The following is a 21,668-nucleotide window of genomic DNA, read 5'->3' as shown; positions in this document are numbered from 1 at the left end:
GCCAGCCTCTTCACTGATGACACAGAGGATGATGTTCTGCAGCCCTGTCTGCACCCTTAGCTGGGACCTGGCCCAGAACCATGGCCTGCCAAAGCAGGAGACCCTCACAGTTCTGCATCTAAGGGGAGAATCTTCCTGGTTTCCTGCCTGACGGGCAAGAAGGTTTTCAGGTTCCCTCGGGACCAGCTGGATGACAGCCAGTTCCAAAATGCCCAGGCCACCTCCTTCCCCGTGAGATGATCCAACAGATCTTCAGCACAAACAGCTGCACTTCCTACTCAGCTTGATCATCTGTGGGACGATCTGGAGACCAGGTTGGTGCAGGAGATGGGGAGGAAAAGACCCTCCGGGACAATGAGGACTGCCGCCAGACTTTGGAGAACTCCTTCCAAAGGACCAGGCTTGATCTGAAAAGAATGTCCACAGCTGTGGACTGTGCCCAGGACACTATCAGACTGGACATTAAGTTGTGAAAATGAGTGTGTGCTTTCCCTGTATGTTCAACCTCAGAGAGAACCCAGGAGTGGGAAAGAAGACTTGGACCCAGTCTTCCACAGTGGAGTCTTATCTACCTATAGGTGGCCTGAAGCATGTCAGCATTCACTCCCTTCAAAGATGGTTCTTCTGATTCATTGAGTCATCTGAGCACATTGTTTTTCAATAGTAAGTGGAACCTATACTTTTGAATTGAGAGAAACTTTATTTTTAATTTGTAATACTTAGAATTTATTTCTCTATGATGATTGTTATATTTACCAAATTTATTCTTCATATTACGATATGGTCAGCTTTGTGTCTTGTTTTCCTTTGTTTTGGAGGTGCAAAAAGTATATTTTATTTGTTTTTTTAATTTTATTTTATTTTCTTGGCAGCGTTGGGTCTACGTTGCTGTACACGGGCTTTCTCTAGTTGTGGCGAGCGGGGGCTGCTCTTCATTGCGGTGCACGGCCTTCTCATCGCGGTGGCTTCTCTAGTGCTCAGGCTTCGTAGTTGTGGCATGCAGGCTTAGTTGCTCCGCACGTTGAACCCATGTCCTCTGCATTGGCAGGTGGATCTTAACCACTGCGCCACCAGGGAAGTCCCAAAAAGTATACCTTAAATGTTAGGTTTAACTCATACTCTTAAGGAAAATCAGAGTGTCTTTAAACCTTTACTCTGCCTTAAAATCCAAAAGGAACATAAATAATTTTATTCATTTCATTGGTTCTTAAAACATTTTGAAGTATCTCTGCTTCCACTACTTTACTTGTATTTTTTAATGTATTGGTAAATAAAACAGAGATATTACTTTCTTAATGGAGCACTCTGTCAGAGAAGACAGGCCTTAAAGAGTAAAAAATTAGCTTGAAACCCTTTCTAGGATATGAAGGAGATGCACAAGGCATTATAACAGGTTATAGCAGCTGCAGCAATTCTCTTTTACTTGTTCTTACTCCGAGAAAGCATGTCTAATGGTTGTTGATTCGGTTTCAGCAGTTGCATGATCAGGTAGCTGTGAAATATATTATAGAATCATGGAATTTAAACTTCAGCGAAGAAGTGTGAATCTCCCTTCTATTGTTGGCACTGTGGTGGGTGCCAGATACAGTGAAGCTAATAGACACATTGCCTGCTGTCACAGAACTTCCAGTCTGGTGGGGATATGGGGAATTGAGCATTCAGTTAAAGGAACTGAATGCCTGTGCTGTGACAGGGAAAGTACAGGACCCTGGGAGCATGTGGGATTGCAAGGGTCAGGGAAGGCTTCTGGAAGAGCAGTTGGTAAGCTGGCATCCCATGGGTGGATGGGATGGTAGCCAGGTATTGTATGATGGTCAATTTTGGCCATGTTGTGGGGAGGTCGTCTAGGGTAGCTGGCAAATATGAGGGTTTGGAGCTAATGACATTTGTTTGGAGGTGCGACCCTGGGTAAAGACATACACATGGAAGTTACAGTCATAGACATGGCATTTGCAACTATTTAGGAAGTTGAGACTATGCACATATATGTGCAGAGAGGATGGAGTGTGGGACTAGCGTAGGTCTTTGAGGAACACCCAAATTCCCTAAGATGAGAGGGAGTAGTCAACAAAGGAAGGAGAGGAGGAGGAGCAGAAAAGCAGAGGATGGTGGTGACATGGAGACCAGATGGAGGTCACACTTTAAGATGGAGGATGTGGTATCAAGTGTCCGATGCTTCTGAAACGTCAGCCAAGGCTGCTTCACACTGATCTCTAACCTCAGTAAGATGTAGCTTATTGGCAACATCTTATGACCTAGCAACTATCTTAAGAAATTAATCTCAATTTTCAAAATATTCTTTTCCTCTCATTTGTTTTAAGCAAGAGTCTTAGAGGACCCTTAATGCTTGATAGATTAAGCATTCAGCTTTATGTATATATACTCAGGGTTTTTCATTGGAGAGTTTTATTCACTTCTTTAAAATGTCACTTCATTTCATTTTATTCACTTCTTTAAAATGATGTTACATAAAAATTTCTATTCTGCATCAAAATGCTTTTAATTTCTGCATGATGTGAGTTTAAACTTAATATATCATTCTACTTAATATTGATAAATAACTTCTGTGCCAATGCACTGATTGCATTTTGTTCTGATGCCAACTAGGCATCCATAGGTATTTGTAATCTGGTGTTTGGTACCTCCGTGAGAATATTTCATTTGCTGGTAGAATGTAAAAATGTGTGTGTATGCTTTGTGCAATATTTAAAACGATGATCCCATTTTAATTCACAGAGGGAGAATTTTACATAACAAAATTACGAGCTCAGTAAAGTGCAAGTGAGGCATTATATCAGTATCTTTTGAGTGGACATGAAATAATGGCTTTTACTCCTTTGTGTACACCTGTCACAATAACAGCTATCATTGCTGTGTTTAATATGTCCCTGATGCTTTAAATAATCTACTCACTTAAGATACGTTATGACTTGTTATGTTCTCATTACATAGAGCATATAACATGAGATGGTATGTTGAATGGAATATAATATTGTCATTATCCCTATTTTAAAGCTGAGAAAACTGTACGATAGGAAAAAGGAAACAATTGCCCTAAACGATGCAGGAAGTTGAGGGAAGACTAAGGAGATGGCCGGCTACCAAATTTCCTGGTCACCTGAGAAGACAAGAGTAACCCACGAGAGAAACTGCAGCAAGACTGTAGTTTTCAAACAGTCTTACCTGCACAACTATTTTATGCTTATTTCATGTATCACTTTTGTGAACGACTCAGGACCAATAATATCCCTAACATTGTGGAGGATACTGGGTGGGAATAAGAAGTGTAGCTGGAGAGTGAGCTGAGTGCTGCAGTACCGGATGTAGACGGAGATCTCTTTCCCAAGCCTGATAAGGCTATGCTCTTCCACTTGCAGGTATGCTAAGACCTTATCCTGCTCTGCCTCCCCTTTGGCCTCCTCTTGTCCCTGCCTGCTCAGCCACAAACACGGCCAGGGGTTCTGCATCCCTACTGCTCCAGAGCCTGTCCCAGGAGAAAGCAAAGGGTAAACGTCCCCAACTGTACACGTTCATTAAGGCTAAACTGAGAACTGGGGAGCTGACCTGCTCTGCCCAGCCTTCATCAAGATGCAAGAAGGCCTTGGAGTCAGATGAAAGTTATTCTCCATCCAAATATTTGGGGTCCTCTGGTTTGTTCCATTCTCTTCTAAACTTGAGACCTTAAGAATGCCAAATTCCAATGCTGCTTTGGAGAATATATGACGTTTCTTGTCACCTTCTGTTCCTAGAGGCTGACTGGGACATTTGGGGCTTTTTGTGCCTGGGTAACCCCCAACATTCCAACCCATGGCTGTTTACAGATCAGTATCAGGATGGAGAATCGGAAGGACTGAGAAGTCCCGTTCCTGAGGCTCATTCTTTAGTGGAGACTCCTTCCTCTCAACCTGTTGCTGGACTAGGACCCTAGAATTCCACAGGGCCAGCTAGCGAGAAGGATGCCTGAGATGAAGGAAGACATGAATCACCTTTCCGAAGAGAGTATGGGGCTGGTGTCACAGGAGCGCCTTTCAGTTGAGCTCTCCAAACTGAAAATAGGAGCCTGGGTGTGTCCTAGCAAAATGAAGCAAAGAGAGAATGGAGGAGGCTGCGTAGAATGTTCCATTGGGAAGGGGTTCTTTCAGGATCAATGCCCAGGAACTAGAATTCAAGGGCAGAGGTTCAATGACACTAAGAGTAAGGTCCACATGTGTACAGAGCAGTGTCATTTTAAAGCTCTTTCACACAGACTGTCCCAGGCAATCATCACAACAACCATGTGAGGTTTGTGCGTCAGGGACTCTCCCAGACACAGAGTATGAAACTTAAGGAAGTTAACTTGTCCGAGTCATTCCCCCAGATTTTGCACCAAAACAATCATTGTTGCACCACATCTCACACTGTCGCCTGGTGGGTAAGCGCCGTAGCCCAGCTTTCACCTGCACGGGCAGAACGTGGGTTAGAAGTGTCCCAGTCCCGACTTTGTTGCTTTCTTGCTCTGAGTGTCTCCTTTGGGGGCATTATTTTCTGAGAAGTACTGGCTCTAGGAAGTGTCATTGCCAGCAGTTGTAGACCTGGGACTTTACGGAAAAGAGAACTAAGATCAAACCTGCCAGCCCAGGACTGAAGAATAGAAGCTTACCTTTCATAGAGCCTGCTTTTTCTCTGCATTGCTGCTAAAAACCAAACAATGAAAGAGTTCAGAAGTTCTTTTGTGCCCTTCTCATACTAAAGAAGCAACCAATGTTATTAATGAAAAATGTTTGTGACTTTTTGCATTGATTTGAGATCTCTGTTATTTCCATATTATTCATTTTTAAAGTAGACCCGTGTATTTTCTACTGATCTTTCTTTCTCAGAGAATTTTTACTAATTCCCAGAAAATCTTTCAGAAGTATAACACAGAGAAATTGCAGGTATCTTCAGCATAACAGCACAAGGAACGTTCACACGCTGGATACACTGTGAACCTAGCACCAAGGTTAAAAATATGTATATTTTGCCCAGGACGCAGCGCGTTTCGTATGTTGTCTTCCAGCCGGTACCTCAGAGCAGCTCTCCTTTGTCCTCCCTGAGGGCGGCCACTGTGTGACTCTGCCAGTCCTGATTATTTCTGACAGGCCCACTTTTATGCCTCTTGTGTATGTTTACTCAGTGAATCCTGAGAATAATCTTATACAGAATACTGTTCCTGTCGGCTTGTTGAAGGGGAGGAAAGTAGGGAGCTTAGTGTTTGTGCTGTTGGTCAAGGTCGCACTGCTGTTAGCAGCAGAGCTGGGATCCGGTGCCGTGAACCCTGGCTCCTTTCACAGAGGTTTTGAAAATCCTAGAACGCTGCTTTCACTTGTGCTCCCTTCCTGTGGCTTCCACGCTAACAGAAAGCTTGAAGCTAGAAACCTGCGCAGAACCAGAGCACCTGTGTGGACGGTCAGTGAGTTGGAGGCCCTGCACGTACTGTGTAAGGGAGTGCCTGGTTCAGTAAAGCAGGACTGGGGAGAAGGTGGGAGGAAGAGTAACAGGTGCCAGGATCAGCCAGTCAACGCCATATGTCCCCCACTTCCCCGGAGGAGATGATTCCTTGCCACAGATATTTACATCGACACCTCTGCTGATTGTGTGTATAAATGGGTTACACCTATGACTTCCAGACTAATCATTCTCCATAATTTCCAGGACTTCCCTCAATTCCATGGAATTCCAACTTTTGACAAGCATTTGCTGAAAGTGGTAGGACTGTTCCAGAGGACAAAATGCACAAATACTAGTCTGAAATAGATTTATATAGAAAAACTGAGAATTTAGCTTTCAGGATTCAAAGAACTCAAGAAGCTTTCTGTCATAAGAATTTAATAAGTTTAAAAATGCAAATTTAATGAAATGGAAAGGGGAATAGTTTCTAAATTTTAATTAAATGCAAGTATATTTATATGAAATGATAAAAATGATACATGAATGAATAAATAAATAAACAGAATAAATAAATAGCAGGGTAGTCACCTCTTAGGGACTGATGCCCCTGAAGCTGAATAATTTTAACATATGCTTGCTTATTACTACTGACAAAGTATTAGCTGAATGAGTTCACTGAATTCTGTGATTAAAATAGAAATAAGAGTCTTCTAAAATGACCAAAGACATTGTGCATGGGTGATATTGCATCTCAGTCAGTGAGAATCATTTCAAGGTGACCCCAGGTCTCCACCCATAATTCTTATCCTTTCTTGCAAGCTGGTTGCTGAAGAGAAGGATCTCATGATTTCCACTCTAACAATTTCCCAGGCACAGTCACTGTATTCCTTCTCTTTCAGGTAGAAGTGGATTCCCTCGAAGTACCTCTTCACGGCCAATGTAGGGCCCACCATCCCCAGGGCAGATTCTTCCTCTCCCATCATCTGTCCCAAGCAGGCGTCCAGGTCTTCCAGCTGCTGATGGAGTCCAGTGCGGAGTCTGTCCAGGAGGGTGGTGTCCCAGGCAGCAGAGGAGCGCTCTGTGTGAAAGAGGTTGAAGATCTGCTGGAGCATCTCATGCAGGACAGAGGTGGCCTGGGCCTTCTGAAACTGGGTGCCATCCACCATCTCCTGGGGGAAACCGAAGTCATTTCTGTCCTTCAGACAGAAGCGAGGGGAGGTTCTCCTCATTTGGCCCAGAAGCATGAAGTTCTTTCTGGTAAGCAACACGTGCTCCTCAGACAGGTCACAGCCCAGAGATCTGCCAGGCCCGTAGCTGAACACCACCAGGGCGGCCAGTAGAGAGAGCATGAAGGCCATGGGGCAAACGAGGCTGCTGCTGGCCTGGCTGTGACGGGCGTCTGGGGAACCGTGGGGGTAAGTTCTCTGAGGACATCTTTCTAAGCCAGGCCATTAAATAGGCAACCCAGTAATTTTCATTTTCTAAACATTTCTCTAAATTTTTACTTCCTTTTTTGGTTTTCATTTATGTATTGTCAGTGTGGTCAAAGAAGATGTCATCCATCTCAACTACTGATTTTGCACTTGTCCCAGTAACTTCAAATGTGCCCATCCAAATGGATGTGTAGTAATCAAATGAGGAAGGTTTTTGTCTTAAAGTCAGAAGTGCTATGGGTGTGTAAGTACGTTCACTCCCTCTCTCTCACAGCTCTCTCTCTCACTCTCTTTTTCTCTCCCGCTTTCATGCATGCATATTGCTTTTCTGTGTTCCAGGAACAAATTTTTAGCCCTGACCATAGACTCCGTTTTTACTGGCTTACTTTAAATAGGAAGGCAGGCCCCCTCAGCCCTATGGTTTCTGTGTTTGTTTAGGGATTTACCAGGCCACCTCTGGCAGTCAAGCTCTTTGAAGCCAAAGAGGGGTTTTATTTACTGTCTGGTTCACAGCACAGGCTGATGATGATAAGTGGGTGAGCTTTTCAGTGTTTCCCTTCCTTCACATTCATACAGGTCCATGTGGTTTTGCTTCAGGGGACCACGAGCTCAGCACTGTTACAGACATTGTCCTTTCTTTCCACCATTTTCTTACTGGAGACCTGTAGTCCTCCCCAGGCTGGGCCAGTACCCCTACCTGGGATCCTGGTTCTTTTCAGAATATGGGTGTGGAGATTCTACTTCCAAGATAATTGTATTTTCCCAGCAGCACCTCACTCACAAGGGAGAGATCACGTCTAGTCACAGCCTCTCCTCTAGAGTGACAGAGTCCCCTTCCTAACCTCCTGGACTCCCTCCCTGAGGGCAGGGTCACGCCATCCCAAGGACTGTGAAATCTCTTTTCTGTGGAGGGGCTTGTTCCTTTGTTTGCAAAATAATTCATCCTCCCGGACCCTCCCCCTTGCCCCTGGAGTGTTTGTATGAAGGAGCCTGGTCCTCAGTGGTGACCTCCTCCCCTCCTGACACATGTCCCCAGGTATCAAAGGTGTCAACACCCTCAGATACTGGCAGCAGAAGTGTTTTCTCTAAGGAAGTGGAGTTACCCCATTCTAACTATTTCACCGTGAGTAGACAAATAATTTTTGTTTTACCAAATACCAATTTCATTATTCAACTCCTTTTTTTTTTTTTTTGCCACCGAGGTGCCCCGGCGCTGCTCGCCCGCCTGCAGCGCCTCCAGCACCATGCGCAGCACCGGGGGGTGGCGGCGGGGCGCCCGGACACTGCCCCGGTCCAGGCCTGGCTTTTCAGACCCAGATGAGCTGGACGACCCCAGTGTGGAGGTCAAGGAGGCTGAGGAGGCCGAGGAGGTCGAGGAGGTGTCACTGGAGGCGATGCTCCCAGGAGCCATCTCGCGGGCCGACACAGGTGGCCCCTCCGCAGGCGTGTCAACTCCTTTACTTAAACTAGTGAACACTTGTTATGCATGAAGTTTATGAGCTGGGAGCAGAAAATTAGAAACTTATATCACAGAAATCAGTGAGCTTTAGTTGTTCATTCAGTCAGTTGATGCCACTGGGCTTCTCTATTCCTCTGTCTGTGTCTCTGTCTGAGAATGCAGGGCAGTGAGGCCCAGGCGATTATGTCAGGGAAAAATCGCCTTCTTTCCCCTGCTTATGTGCAATTCTACATTTACAGTTTTTATAAATTTTGTTCACTTTGTGACTTACTGGGCATTTTGTCTTGCTGCTCCTGCAGTAGTTCTAATTCATGATGATTAAGAACAATAAAGGGAAGTGAAGAAAGCCAAAGGACCTGCCGTCTCTAGCATTTTCAGTATTTAAATGTTTTCTTTCTCATTGCAACTTGCTTAGAAAGTAAAATCCCACAATAATTCTGTGGGTGAAAAGAAGACAAATGTATGTGTGAATGTCATGAATGTGAAAGAAGGGAAGTGATTTTTCACTGACACGATGACATATTCTAAGTTAGCAAACTTTCATACAGCATGGCTGGGGAAGGATAGCATCCAATATGAATAAGAAAATGGCTAGGTAATGGCTGCTTCTGCCAGAAACTCAAAGAAGACAAGGTCCTGGGTCAACTGACTGCCTTCAGCTTTGCCAGACCAGCCACCTGATTTTCTTTCATTCAATCGATGTGTGATATTTGAAGAAAGAAAGAAGAAGTCACACCAATCAGCACACAAGCCAGCGGCAACCAGAACCAAATTGCTAGAACCCACTAACCCTGTCTGGCAGAATCGCGGAGATCAGCCTTGCTGAGCACATGTCTAGTTGAGAAATGCACTCAGGCAATGAGAAGAGTGCTTTGAGAACACTAGAATTAAAAGGAAGGGAATGAGATGATTCCAAAAGATCCTGATCTTAATCTGGATATCAGTAATGGTGATATTAAAAAAGTAACAGTGGGAGACTTCCCTGGTGGCCCAGTGGGTGAAAGTCTAAGCTTCCAATGCAGGAGGCCTGGGTTCAATCCCTGGTCGGCGAACTAGATCCCACGTGCGTGCCAGAACTAAGAGTCCGTATGCCACAACTATAGATCCCACATGCCACAACGAAGATCCTGTGTGTTGCAACTAAGACCTGTGTAGCCATTATAAATAAATAAATAAATAGATAGATAAATAAATAGATAAATGTATAAACAAATATTTTTAAAAAAGAGGCTCTGCTCAGAGATGGAGTGAATATGTTTAAAAAAAATGTAAGAACTGAATATTGTTGCTTGATTGTAAGGGACTAGCCACTTAATAAGTTCTTTAAAATAGTAACTCAGTCCTCTCAGTAACCCTATTTGGATCACATTCAGTTCTACAGTTGGAGACAAATATCAATCTGAACGGGTGAACGTCCAAATGTACCATAGATACAAGGACAGACCTTAGTGAGGAGCTTTTCTGTGATTTGTCTGAAAGCGCATTAAGGACGTGAAGGTAGAAAAAAACATGATATTCAGGAAGCAACCAAGTAAGCAGAGGGAGGAGGGTGAGATGACAAAGGATCCTGAATTCCACTTCAGATGCCAAAGGATGACTGCCTTTTGTTTTGTAGGGCAACACAGGGTGTGGTCTGTCAGCTGAACTGACTTTAAGTTCTGAGGAAAAATAGGCAAAATCCCTATTAAATAGTTAGAAAGGAGTGGATTTTTCTGCCAATTGAAAGTCTAAGATTTTATGCATAATTTCTTGAATGAAATATGGTAAATAATTTTATTAATCCAACTACAGCAGACCTCTGGAACCTATGTATTTTTAACTGTTGACTTTCATTGTGAGTTTAAGAACAAAGTAAAAGCACCTAACAGTGTCTCCCCATAGGAGCTCTGAAGTTTCTCCTTCAGGATGACAATTAAAAAGTCACTCACCATCTGGTTTTACAAAAGTGCAGTCACCAGCCACTCTAGTCCCAGACCTCAACACGCCCTAATAGGAGCTCAGGGTGGAGATCAGGAATGAGGCACTCTCTGCTCTGGCAAAACTGGCAGAACAGGCCTGTAGATAGTTAATTTTCAGAGAAAATTGAATAAACCCAATTTCTTGCATGTTCTCCATATGTGAAAAGCCTTAAAATCCTTAACGGAGGCATCTGTTCCTCGTGACTATCAGCAACCTTCTACCAAGATGTGTCCTTGCTTGCAGGGACCCCTCACCAAAATCCCCTGCATGTGCTGAGCTCCCCTTCCATCCTTGGGGCAGTTCCTCAGAGCTGACTGAGAGGCTGCCCTCCAGGCTCTGGTCCTTAGTAAGTCCTCCCAGAAACTCAGCTCCCAGCTCTCATGTTGTCTTTTTTTTTTCAGCTGACAATGGCCTCACTGATTTCCAGGAGACCTCTTCAGGTCAGCCTGCTATCCTCAACTCAATGAAGACACCTCCTTTTCTCACCTCCAGTCGAGACTGGACATCCTGTTGTCTACGGATAGAGTGCAGTGAAGAATCTCTACTCTTTATTGATCCCACTATTGGTTAAGATGTGGGTACCAAAGAGGCCTTACATATACATCCAAGATGGAAGAGCATATGCACTTCCTAGACAGAAGCAGTGAAGGTTTATAATGGGCTCCTCAGCAGGGAGAGTCTGGCTTGAACACCAAAGTCAGTGTCACGGCCTTGTAGAGTTGTCTTTATTTAAATTTCTAGCCTCACCCATTAAAAAATCAGAAAACGATAGAGAAGAGTTAAAATAAAAATAGTATTTAAAAAATCATTTGTTAACAAAATGGTATTTTCAGCAGTAATATAGAAATGATTTCTGCTTGTTTTACGACCCTAATCCTCAGAAGGTTTCCAAACCTCCACATGTACTTTTATTGCCCCTCTGTTTTGAAAATGTACCTACTCAGTGCAGTATGTACAACTGGAAAGAACAGACCTATGTCTGTCTGTTACATTCCTGACATATGTCCTGCTGGAAAGGCTCTACCCCCATTGTTGCCAAATATATTAAAATCCCTGCCTGTGTCCCTTCTATTGAAGCATGGTTTATTTTGTTTGTCATTCAAAGAGGGAAAGCCATCATGATGGAATGTAAGAAATTCCGTGGGTTGCATTGTCCCCAGGAATCTCTTTCCCTGCTCTGTGATAACTTGCTGGGTCCTAAGGAGGAAACAAGTTTTCAGCTGGCCCTGGAGTAACGCTCATCCCTTCCAAGACTCTGCAGGCTGCTCTCGTATCTGTGTCACTCGTTCTGGGGACCCTGCTAGTGGCCTCATTTTTCTGGGAGAACTGTGTGCTCTCGCATGCACCTCAGACTTTTCTTCTCTGAAAAGGAATGTTGTGCAGAAACAGTTGCCTTGATGCAGCTCACCTGTATTGTTCCATTTCCTGAGGACCTGCCACTGTTCCAGTGAATGCTTTAAACATCTCTGTTCTCCTTCCAAGTTGTCAGGCTGCTGCTGACCTTCAGCTCCATGTTACCTGTGCTTTGGGTTTGAGCAAATGAGAATCCTGAAACAGGTGAGCTCCGCCTAGAGCAATCAGCACGTGGAAGCACCCAAATAGAGGCGCAGAGGAGCCCCTGGATTCTCCACTATTGGTCATTGTTGGGCAGGGTGCCCTCTATTTACTGTGTTTTTCTGGGAGGCTGGACACTCTGGACCTGCAGTGCTTGGCAGGTAGAGAGCATGGAGCCATATGAGATTTTCTGACAAGCCTAGAACTTTCACTTGGCTTCTGCTTTCAGTAGGTGGCTTTGTAGTCTCAAGGGGAAATTGACAGCCAGAAACCCTAATGGGAAAGGAAACAGCTGTATGAATGGGCAGCACAGCTTAATGCAGAGTGAATGGGGAGAGTACACTGTGGATTTCTACACTGGGAGGAAGGAAGTGATTGGGATATTTGAGTCAAAGCATGAGATCCAGGAAAGCAGAGAGGAAGGGGGAATTGTGTCATGTATCAGAATCAGCAGGTAGATATATGGTATGGTATATAGGGAGCACATTTTGTACTATGTATTCATATATATAACTGTACCATATTTGCATATTACTATGTAATTATGTATATAATAATACATACAAGTGATGAGACACTTTTTCCCAATTCTGTTTTTTAGACTGTCAGTGTTTTTCAGTCAGAAACAGAGCGACAGGGAGGAGAATGCATTATTCCCATTGAGATCTATATGAAGAAATAAGAAAATAGGCACTGTTTAGCCCTCACTCAGTGGATGATACTCAGCTGAGTGCTCTTAAATGTTCTCGTGTGTTTGATACTCACAACAGCTCTAGGAATACTTTCACTTACTTTACCTTTGAGGAAAGTGAGGCTCAGGGAAGTTAAGTGATTCCCCAGGATCACACATATGTCCTGGCAGAATCTAGATTCAGTGCAGAATCCTAGCTCACATATAAATAATGGTTTAAGTTACATCCTGTGTAATTGTCAAACCCTTTGTTTCCTTCTTCAGTGCTTCCTGAAGCTGGCTGCCTCCCAGCTGCACTGGCTCCTCCAGCTCTGTGTCCTTGGACTCTCCTTCTCTTTCTCAGTCTTAAAAGTTGAAGGTCCTCATAAGCTTTAGGTCATCTTCTCATTCTGCGCTCTACTCATGAGTCATGACAGCCATTACCGTACCTTGATTTCCAAATATGCAGCGACAGAGTACAAATCAATATCTCCATGATGTACACTGATGTAGATTCCAGATCCGCATCTGCATCCACCAATGGGAAATCTGTCTTTAGGTGTTTCTGGAGCACTTTATAGAGCACATCTGCCTTTCCCCTTCTTGAGAAGCCTCATTCCAGATTCTAGGGAGACAATCCTCTTTCCTCTCTCTCTCATTGTAACCGGAAACTTAATTGAAGTAATTTTATCATGATGACTGTTTTTACATCTCTTTCTCATCCAAACTGAACTCTCCTAAAGAGGAAGTTTGGCATTTGCTCTTTTCACCTCTGTATGCTTAGAACTATCATATATCTGATAGAGAAATATGAAGGTTTAAAATATAACCTACTGAAAGAAAGAATTGAGGAGTAGAATTCATCATCCATTTTTCAGTATCCTTTTTGAATTTAAGCAATTTCTTTTTGTAGGAAGAAACAAATTCGGGAAGGGCGTTTGGGGGAGAATGGGTACATGTATATGTATGGCTGAGTCTCTTTGCTGTGCACTTGAAACTATCACAGCATTGGTAATCAGCTATACTCCAATATAAAGTTTAAAAAAGAAAAGAAAAGAAAAAGAACAAATGCAAGATGTCTTCTGGGGAAGAATTTCATAAATTCAACAAGAAAATAATTTGGGAAAAGATGAAAGTAAGCATATTTTATTATATTTGAATACATTATAAAGTTGAACATGATATTATATGAGCAAAACTATTTTTAATACCATATATATTATGATCGAGATAAAGTAGAAGAATAGATAGATCACTACATTAGAGCCCTTTGCACTTTAACCACTGTTATTTTGGACTCCTGGTGTGATAATTCCTAAATCTCTACTTTATCTGAGCCTGATTCGGATACTTACTCTGTCTCTTCAAACTGTGTTTTTCACCTTTTAGTATGGTTAAGTTTCTGTTGAAAGTTGAACATGATGTACAGGATAAAAAGAACTGATATAAATTGGCATTAGGGTGAGGATTTACATTTATCTTGCTAGGAGGTTGGCTGTGTTTACTTCTAGTCCTGGTCTCTGTTTCTGCCCTCTTTATTTTCCACATCGGCCAAGCTGGCTTCTTCTTCTGAGTTGGTCTTCTTGAAAATAGATTTGTTTGACAAGTGCCCACCACAGGAGAAAGGGCTACATCTTGTTACCATTGTATCATTACCACAGAGTTCATAACAATTACTCCAGATAATTTACAAGGCTTCTTGGATTTTCCATCAGACCTCCCATCAGAACCTGCTGTTGACCTTGCATCAGAACCTTGTATGGAAGTGATTAATATGCATCATTAGATGATTGAGTACATTTCTACCGAGGCCCTTGATTCATCCGTCTCCTTCTCACAGTGAAGATGTGGGGCATAGGATGGAGATAAAATTAGGCTTCTTTGCTTTCCTGATGTCAGAGTCTTTGTAATGTTATACATTCTTTTTCATTTCGTATTTTCCTGGGCAGGGGTTGTTTTGCAACTACTGAATTAATTTCTGTATCATCTTGAGGTTTGTAGCTTAATAGGGAAGTAAAAATGGAAACATCAAGGGCCCATAGTATGATTTTCCATAATGTTCAATACATCATTGATTGCCTTCTCCATTCATCTTTCTTGGAAAGTGTCCTTGCCTTTGATGCACTGAAGGAAAAGGAAAACAAATGCAAATCTGACTATGATGAGAGTGAAAGAAGTAAAGTGACTCGCCAGGTGAAGCAATGACAGTGGGAGTTCTCTTGTCACCCCTCCGGCTACTCCAGTATGGTTTCTGCTGATGAATTCCACCAGATCAGCTCTCACTAAGGTCAGTTCTGGCTGTTTCCCATGTAGTGGATGATTTCAATCTACAGAGCAGCTTACTGACAATCAACATAATGTTCATCAAAATGATGATGACGTTTCCTTGTGAAGAATTACATATGTCATGATTTAGTGTAAATAAAATATTAAACATGATTATGAGTTGTCAGTACATCAAATCCATGAAATCTCTTCAGAGGCAAAAACGTTTCAAAAAGGGAAAACCTTGAAGAGAATAGAATGATCCACCTTCTACTCTAGGTACCAGCCTTGAGTAGGACCTCCTTTATCTCCTCCAGTTCAGATGGCAAATATCTCAAACCTATTTCCTATATATATCGTGATGACCTTCTCTTATACATCCTTCCGCCTTCTCTTCACCTTCTGCTGATTAATTCTACCAAACAAGCTCTCACTAACGTGGCCAAGGCCATCTCTTGTCCCAATATAGGGAGCACGTTCCATCTGCGTTTCCATGAATGCATTGCGTCTTCTAAACAGTTTTATTCTTTTAGACAAGTTCTTCTCACCATTCTGTCTCATCCTGTTAGCATATGGCCATTCCACCTCTGTTTGCTTTGTGGTGTTCCCTCCCTTTTAAGGGTAGGTGCATAGGACTCAATTTTAAGTCCAATTCTCATTCTCCACTGTCTTCCTATTTGATCAGTTCTTCAATTCCATGCTTTAGACTTCATGGAGTTGCTTGTAAATTGTCATCGTTAGTATCCAATGGACATTTGCACTGAAATGTCTACTAGTTAACTATTGGTAATGTCTCCTTTTTTTTTTTTTGTATCCTCATGGCTTGATCCACCTTCTAGTGTGGGAATTCCATTTTTCTCCCTTCTCATTGAAGCATGCAACCTAACTAATATTCATTTTTACTACAAATTAGGGCTGTTTTACAGTTAAGTAATCATTTAATTATGAATGAACTCATTATTGTTTTTAGGTTACTTTCCTTAAACAGAAATCAAAGTTACAAAAAGCAAGATTGGATTAGTTATGTTCCCGTCTATGTCCTGAGGGCAACACACAACCTGGCTAGAGGAAGTCTTTTTATTTCTAATGTGAAAAGCATAATGATGGTCAAGGAATTGTAACACATTTTTAGTCATTTTGCAAATTCAGGCCAGGTATTTTTTTTAAAGAAAAAATCAAAGGAAGTTTTCAATAGTAAGAATTTAATGAATGAAGCAAAATCACAAACTGACTAAATACAATGTATGTATTTTTTCTCTTAAGCACAATGTATATGTGCACATTAGAGGAACAAAAATAATTTAAATATGTAGTTAAATAAATAATAAAATAGGAAAATAAATAAGTAGATAAATAAATAAATCAGCATGGGCATCTGTGAGGGACTAGTGCCTGTAGAGTAGAACATCATCTTGCTTAATATTCCTGAAAACATTTGAGACATCAATTCAATTCAAGGCATGATGACAGCAGAAATGAGAGTCATTGACATAGAGCACAGGTGGAAGTGTGGTCTTCTTAGTCAGGGAGAATCCTTTCCATGTTGAAGCAGGTGTGTGTCATTTCTTCCTCGTGAGTCTTTTTTGCAAGCTTGTTAATGAAGAGAAGGATCTCATGATTTCCTCTCTGACAATTTCCCAGGCACAATCGCTATGTTTCTTCTCTTGCAGGTAGAGGTGGATTCCCTGGAAGTACCTCTTCACGGCAAGTGTAGGGTCCATCATTCCCAGGGCAGATTCTTCCTCTCCCATCGCCAGCCCCAAGCAGGCGTCCAGGTCCTCCAGCTGCTGATGGAGTCCAGTGCGGAGTCTGTCCAGGAGGGTGGTGTCCCAGGCAGCAGAGGAGTGCTCTGTGTGGAAGAGATTGAAGATCTGCTGGAGCATCTCATGCAGGACAGAGGTGGCCTGGGCCTTCTGGAGCTGGGTGCCATCCACCATCTCCTGGGGGAAACCGAAGTCTTTTATGTCCTTCAGACAGAAGCGAGGGGAGGTTCTCCTCATTTGGCCCAGAAGCATGAAGTTCTTCCTGGTAACCAGCATGTGATTCTGAGACAGGTCACAGCCCAGAGATCCACCAGGGCCATAGCTGAACAGCACCAGGGCGGCCAGTAGAGAGAGCACGAAGGCCATGGGGCAAACAAGGCTGCTGCTGGGCCGGCTGTGATGAGCGTCTGTGGGAACCGTGGGGGTAAGTTCTCTGAGGACATTCTTTCTAAGCAAGGCCATTAAATAGGGAACACAGTAATTTTCATTTTCTAAACATTTCTATACACTTCCTTTTTTGATTTTCACTTATGTCTTCTCAGTGTGGTCTATGAAAATGTCATCATTCTAAACTATTAATTATGCAAGAAGTTTCATTCTCCCAGTAGTTTCAGGTATGCCTTCCAAATGGATATTTATTTATCAAATGAGAACAGTTTTTATCTTTAAATCAGAAGTGATGTAGGTTTGTCAATACACACATTCTCTCTGTCTTCCATGCATAAATGTCTGTCTTCTCTGTTCCAGCAACAAATTTTTAGCTCTGACCTGAGGTTCCATTTTTACCCCTTACCTTACATAGGAAGGCAGGTTCCCTCGGCCCTGTGGTTTCTGGGTTTATTTAGGGATTACCCGATCGCTCTTGCATAAGCTCTTTGAAACAAAAGTTGGTTTTTATTTAGTGTTTCATTTACAGAAGAGGCTGATTATTATGAGTCCATGAGGTTTTCAATGTTTCCCTTCCTATACATTCATACAGGTCCATGTGGTTTTGCTTCAGGGAACCACGAGCTCAGCACTGTTACAGACATTGTCCTTTCTTTCCACCATTTTCTTTTTTTTTTTCTTTTTTTTTTATCTATCACATCTTTTTTTTTTTTTTTTTTTTTTTTTTATTTATTTTTTGGGGGGGTACACCAGGTTCAATCATCCGTTTTTATACACATATCCCCATCTTCCCTCCCTTCCTTGACGCCCCCCCCTCGATTCCCCCCCACCCTTCCCGCCCCAGTCCTCAAAGGCATCTTCCATCCTCGAGTTGGACTCCCTTTGTTATACAACAACTTCCCACTGACTATTTTACAGTTGGTAGTATATATATGTCTGTGTTACTCTCTCGCTTCGTCTCAGTTTCCCCTTCACCCCCCGCCCCCTCCCATACCTCGAGTTCTCCAGTCCATTCTCTGTATCTGCATCCTTGTTCTGGTCACTGAGTCCAACAGTACCATTTTTAGATTCCGTATATGTGAGTTAGCATACAATATTTGTCCTTCTCTTTCTGACTTACTTCACTCTGTATGACAGACTGTAGTTCTATCCACCTCATTACATATAGCTCCATCTCATCCCTTTTTATAGCTGAGTAATATTCCATTGTATATATATGCCACATCTTCTGTATCCATTCATTTGTTGATGGGCATTTAGGTTGCTTCCATGTCCTGGCTATTGTAAATAGTGCTGCAATAAACATTATGGTACAAGTTTCTTTTGGGATTATGGTTTTCTTTGGGTATATGCCCAGGAGTGGGATTACTGGATCATATGGTAGTTCTATTTGTAGTTTTTTAAGGAACCTCCAAATTGTTTTCCATAGTGGCTGTACCAATTTACAGTCCCACCAACAGTGCAGGAGAGTTCCTTTTTCTCCACACCCTCTCCAACATTTGTTGTTTCCAGACTTTGTGATGATGGCCATTCTGACTGGTGTGAGGTGATACCTCATTGTGGCTTTGACTTGCATTTCTCTGATGATTAGTGATGTGGAGCATCTTTTCATGTGTTTGTTGACCATCTGTATGTCTTCTTTGGAGAAATGTCTATTTAGGTCTTCTGCCCATTTGTGGATTGGGTTATTTGCTTTTTTGGTATTAAGCTTCATGAGCTGCTTGTATATTTTGGAGGTTAATCCTTTGTCCGTTGTTTCATAGGCAATTATTTTTTCCCACTCTGAGGGTTGCCTTTTAGTCTTGTTTATGGTTTCTTTTGCAGTGCAAAAGCTTTTAAGTTTCATGAGGTCCCATTCATTTATTCTTGATTTTATTTCCATGATTCTAGGAGGTGGGTCAAAAAGGATGGCGCTTTGATGGATGTCATATAGTGTTCTGCCTATGTTTTCCTCTAGGAGTTTGATAGTGTCTGGCCTTACATGTAGGTCTTTAATCCATTTGGAGTTTACTTTTGTGTATGGTGTTAGGAAGTGTTCTAATTTCATTCTTTTGCATGTTGCTGCCCAGTTCTCCCAGCACCACTTATGGAAGAGGCTGTCTTTTTTCCATTGTATATTCTTGCCTCCTTTGTCAAAGATAAGGTGCCCATATGTGTTTGGGCTTACTTCTGAGTTCTCTATTCTATTCCATTGATCTTCCTTTCTATTTTTGTGCCAGTACCATACTGTCTTGATCACTATGGCCTTGTAGTATAGTTTGAAGTCAGGAAGCCTGATTCCACCAACTCCATTTTTCCTTCTCAAGATTGCTTTGGCTATTCGGGGTCTTTTCCGTTTCCATACAAATCGTAAGATTTCTTGCTCTAGTTCTGTGAAAAATGCCATTGGTAATTTGATGGGGATTGCATTGAATCTGTAAATTGCTTTGGGTAGTACAGACATTTTCACGATGTTGATTCTTCCAATCCAGGAACATGGTATGTCCCTCCATCTGTTTGTGTCGTCTTTGATTTCTTTCATCAATGTCTTAAAGTTTTCTGCATACAGATCTTTTGCCTCCTTAGGCAGGTTTATTCCTAGGTATTTTATTCTTTTGGTTGCAATGGTGAATGGGAGAGTTTCCTTAATTTCTCTTTGTGCTCTTCCGTTGTTAGTGTATAGGAATGCAAGAGATTTCTGTGCATTAATTTTGTATCCTGCTACTTTACTAAACTCATCAATGAGTGCTAGCAGTTTTCTGGTAGAATCTTTAGGGTTTTCTATATATAATATCATGTCATCTGCAAAGAGTGACAATTTTACTTCTTCTTTTCCAATTTGGATTCCTTTTATTTCTTTTTCTTCTCTGATTGCTGTGGCTCAAACTTCCAAAACTATGTTGAATAATAGTGGTGAGAGTGGACACCCTTGTCTTGTTGCTGTTCTTAGAGGGAATTCTTCCAGTTTTTCTCCACTGAGAACAATGTTGGCTTTTGGTTTTGCATATATGGCTTTTATTATGTTGAGGTAATTTCCTTCTATGCCCATTTTCTGGAGAGCTTTTATCATAAATGGATGTTGAACTTTGTCAAAAGCTTTTTCTGCATCTATTGAAATGATCATATGGTTTTTATCCTTCAATTTGTTAATATGATGTATCACGTTGATTGATTTGCGTATATTGAAGAATCCTTGCATCCCAGGGATAAACCCCACTTGATCATGGTGTATGATTTTTTTAATGTGCTGTTGCAGTCTGTTAGCTAGTATTTTGTTGAGGATTTTTGCATCTATATTCATCAGTGATATTGGTCTATAGTTTTCTTTTTTTGTGACATCTTTGCCTGGTTTTGGTATCAGGGTGATGGTAGCCTCGTAGAATGAGTTTGGGAGTGCTCCGCCTTCTGCAATATTTTGGAAGAGTTTGAGAAGGATAGGTGTTAACTCTTCTCGAAATGTTTGATAGAATTCGCCTGTGAACCCATCTGGTCCTGGGCTTTTGTGTGTTGGGAGATTTTTAATCACTGCCTCAATTTCCGTACTTGTGATTGGTCTGTTCATGGTTTCTATTTCTTCCTGGTTCAGTCTTGGAAGATTGTATTTTTCTAAGAATGTATCCATTTCTTCCAGGTTATCCAATTGATTGGCATATAGTTGCTTGTAGTCCACCATTTTCTTACTGGAGACCTGTAGTCCTCACCAGGCTGGGCCAGTACCCCTACCTGGGATCCTGGTTCTTTTCAGAATATGGGTGTGGAGATTCTACTTCCAAGATAATTGTATTTTCCCAGCAGCACCTCACTCACAAGGGAGAGATCACATCTAGTCACAGCCTCTCCTCTAGAGTGACAGAGTCCCCTTCCTAACCTCCTGCACTCCCTCCCTGAGGGCAGGCTCACCCCATCCTGAGGACTGTGCAATCTCTTATCTGTGGAGGGGTTGTTTATCTGTCGGGAAAATAATTCATCTTCCAGGACTCTCACTCTTGCCCCTGGACTGTTTGTGTGAAGGACCCTAGTCCTCAGTGGTGACCTTCTCGTCTCCTGACTCTCATCCCCAGGTATCAGAAGTGTCAGCAGCCCTCAGATGTTGAGAACATCTGTTTTCTCTAAGGAGGTAGAACAGTTATCCAGTTCTCATCATTTCACCTTCAACAGACAAATACGTATTTTTCGCAAATTCAAATTTTACTGTTCCACTGTTTTACTAAAACTCGTGAACACTTGTTATGCTCAAAGTTTCGGAGCTGGGGGCAGAAAATTCAGCGATGGTGTTGTCTCTGATGAGAAGCTTATATCACAGTAACCGGTGACCTTTAGTTGTTCATTCAGTCAGTTGATGCCACTGAGCTTCTCTGTTCCTCTGTGTCTCCCTCTGAGAATGCAGGGCAGTGAGGCCCAGGATATTAGGTCAGAGAGAAATTGCCTTCTTTCCATTGCTTGTGTGTAATTTTTCATTTGACATCTTTTAACTTATATTCACTTAGTGATCTATTAGGCAAGATTTGTCTTGCTGCTCCTGCATTAGTTCTAATTCATGAAGAGGTAAGAATAGTAAAGGGAAGTGAAGAAGGGCAAATGGGTTGCAGTCTCTATCATTTTCAAACTTTAGTTTTTTTGTTTCTCATTGCAACTTTCCTAGAAAGTAAAATTCAACAGTTGTTTCGTGGGCAAAAAGAAAACAAATGTGAGTCTGAATGTCATGAATGTGAAAGGAAGGAAGTGGTTTTCCACTGACACAATGATGTATTTTAAGTTAGCAAACTTCAGTGCAGCACCCTTGGGGACAAGGC

The 21,668-nt window shown here is 42.1% G+C and overlaps 2 protein-coding genes across 2 annotated transcripts; both read right to left on the bottom strand.

Moving 5' to 3' along the window:
• Positions 1-6,176: 6,176 nt before the first annotated feature.
• Positions 6,177-6,817, bottom strand: LOC130846445 (interferon omega-1-like). The gene has a single exon (XM_057724707.1). It carries the CDS (start codon positions 6,762-6,764, stop codon positions 6,177-6,179), a length of 588 nt encoding a protein of 195 aa, XP_057580690.1. The 5' UTR covers positions 6,765-6,817.
• Positions 6,818-16,305: 9,488 nt separating this feature from the next.
• LOC130845146 (interferon omega-1-like) lies at positions 16,306-17,030 on the bottom strand. Its single transcript, XM_057721930.1, has one exon. The coding sequence runs from the start codon at positions 16,969-16,971 to the stop codon at positions 16,306-16,308; it is 666 nt and encodes a 221-aa protein (XP_057577913.1). The 5' UTR covers positions 16,972-17,030.
• Between the last annotated feature and the right edge of the window lie 4,638 nt (positions 17,031-21,668).

Source organism: Hippopotamus amphibius, chromosome 2, assembly GCF_030028045.1.
Source record: "Hippopotamus amphibius kiboko isolate mHipAmp2 chromosome 2, mHipAmp2.hap2, whole genome shotgun sequence".
NCBI classification, from domain to species: Eukaryota; Metazoa; Chordata; class Mammalia; order Artiodactyla; family Hippopotamidae; genus Hippopotamus; species Hippopotamus amphibius.
This window is presented reverse-complemented; position numbering and strand designations above follow the sequence as displayed.

Coding starts and splice junctions, on each gene's coding strand:
- LOC130845146 (XM_057721930.1), bottom strand. CDS start 16,971: ATGGCCTTGCTTAGAAAGAATGTCCTCAGAGAACTTACCCCCACGGTT.
- LOC130846445 (XM_057724707.1), bottom strand. CDS start 6,764: ATGGCCTTCATGCTCTCTCTACTGGCCGCCCTGGTGGTGTTCAGCTAC.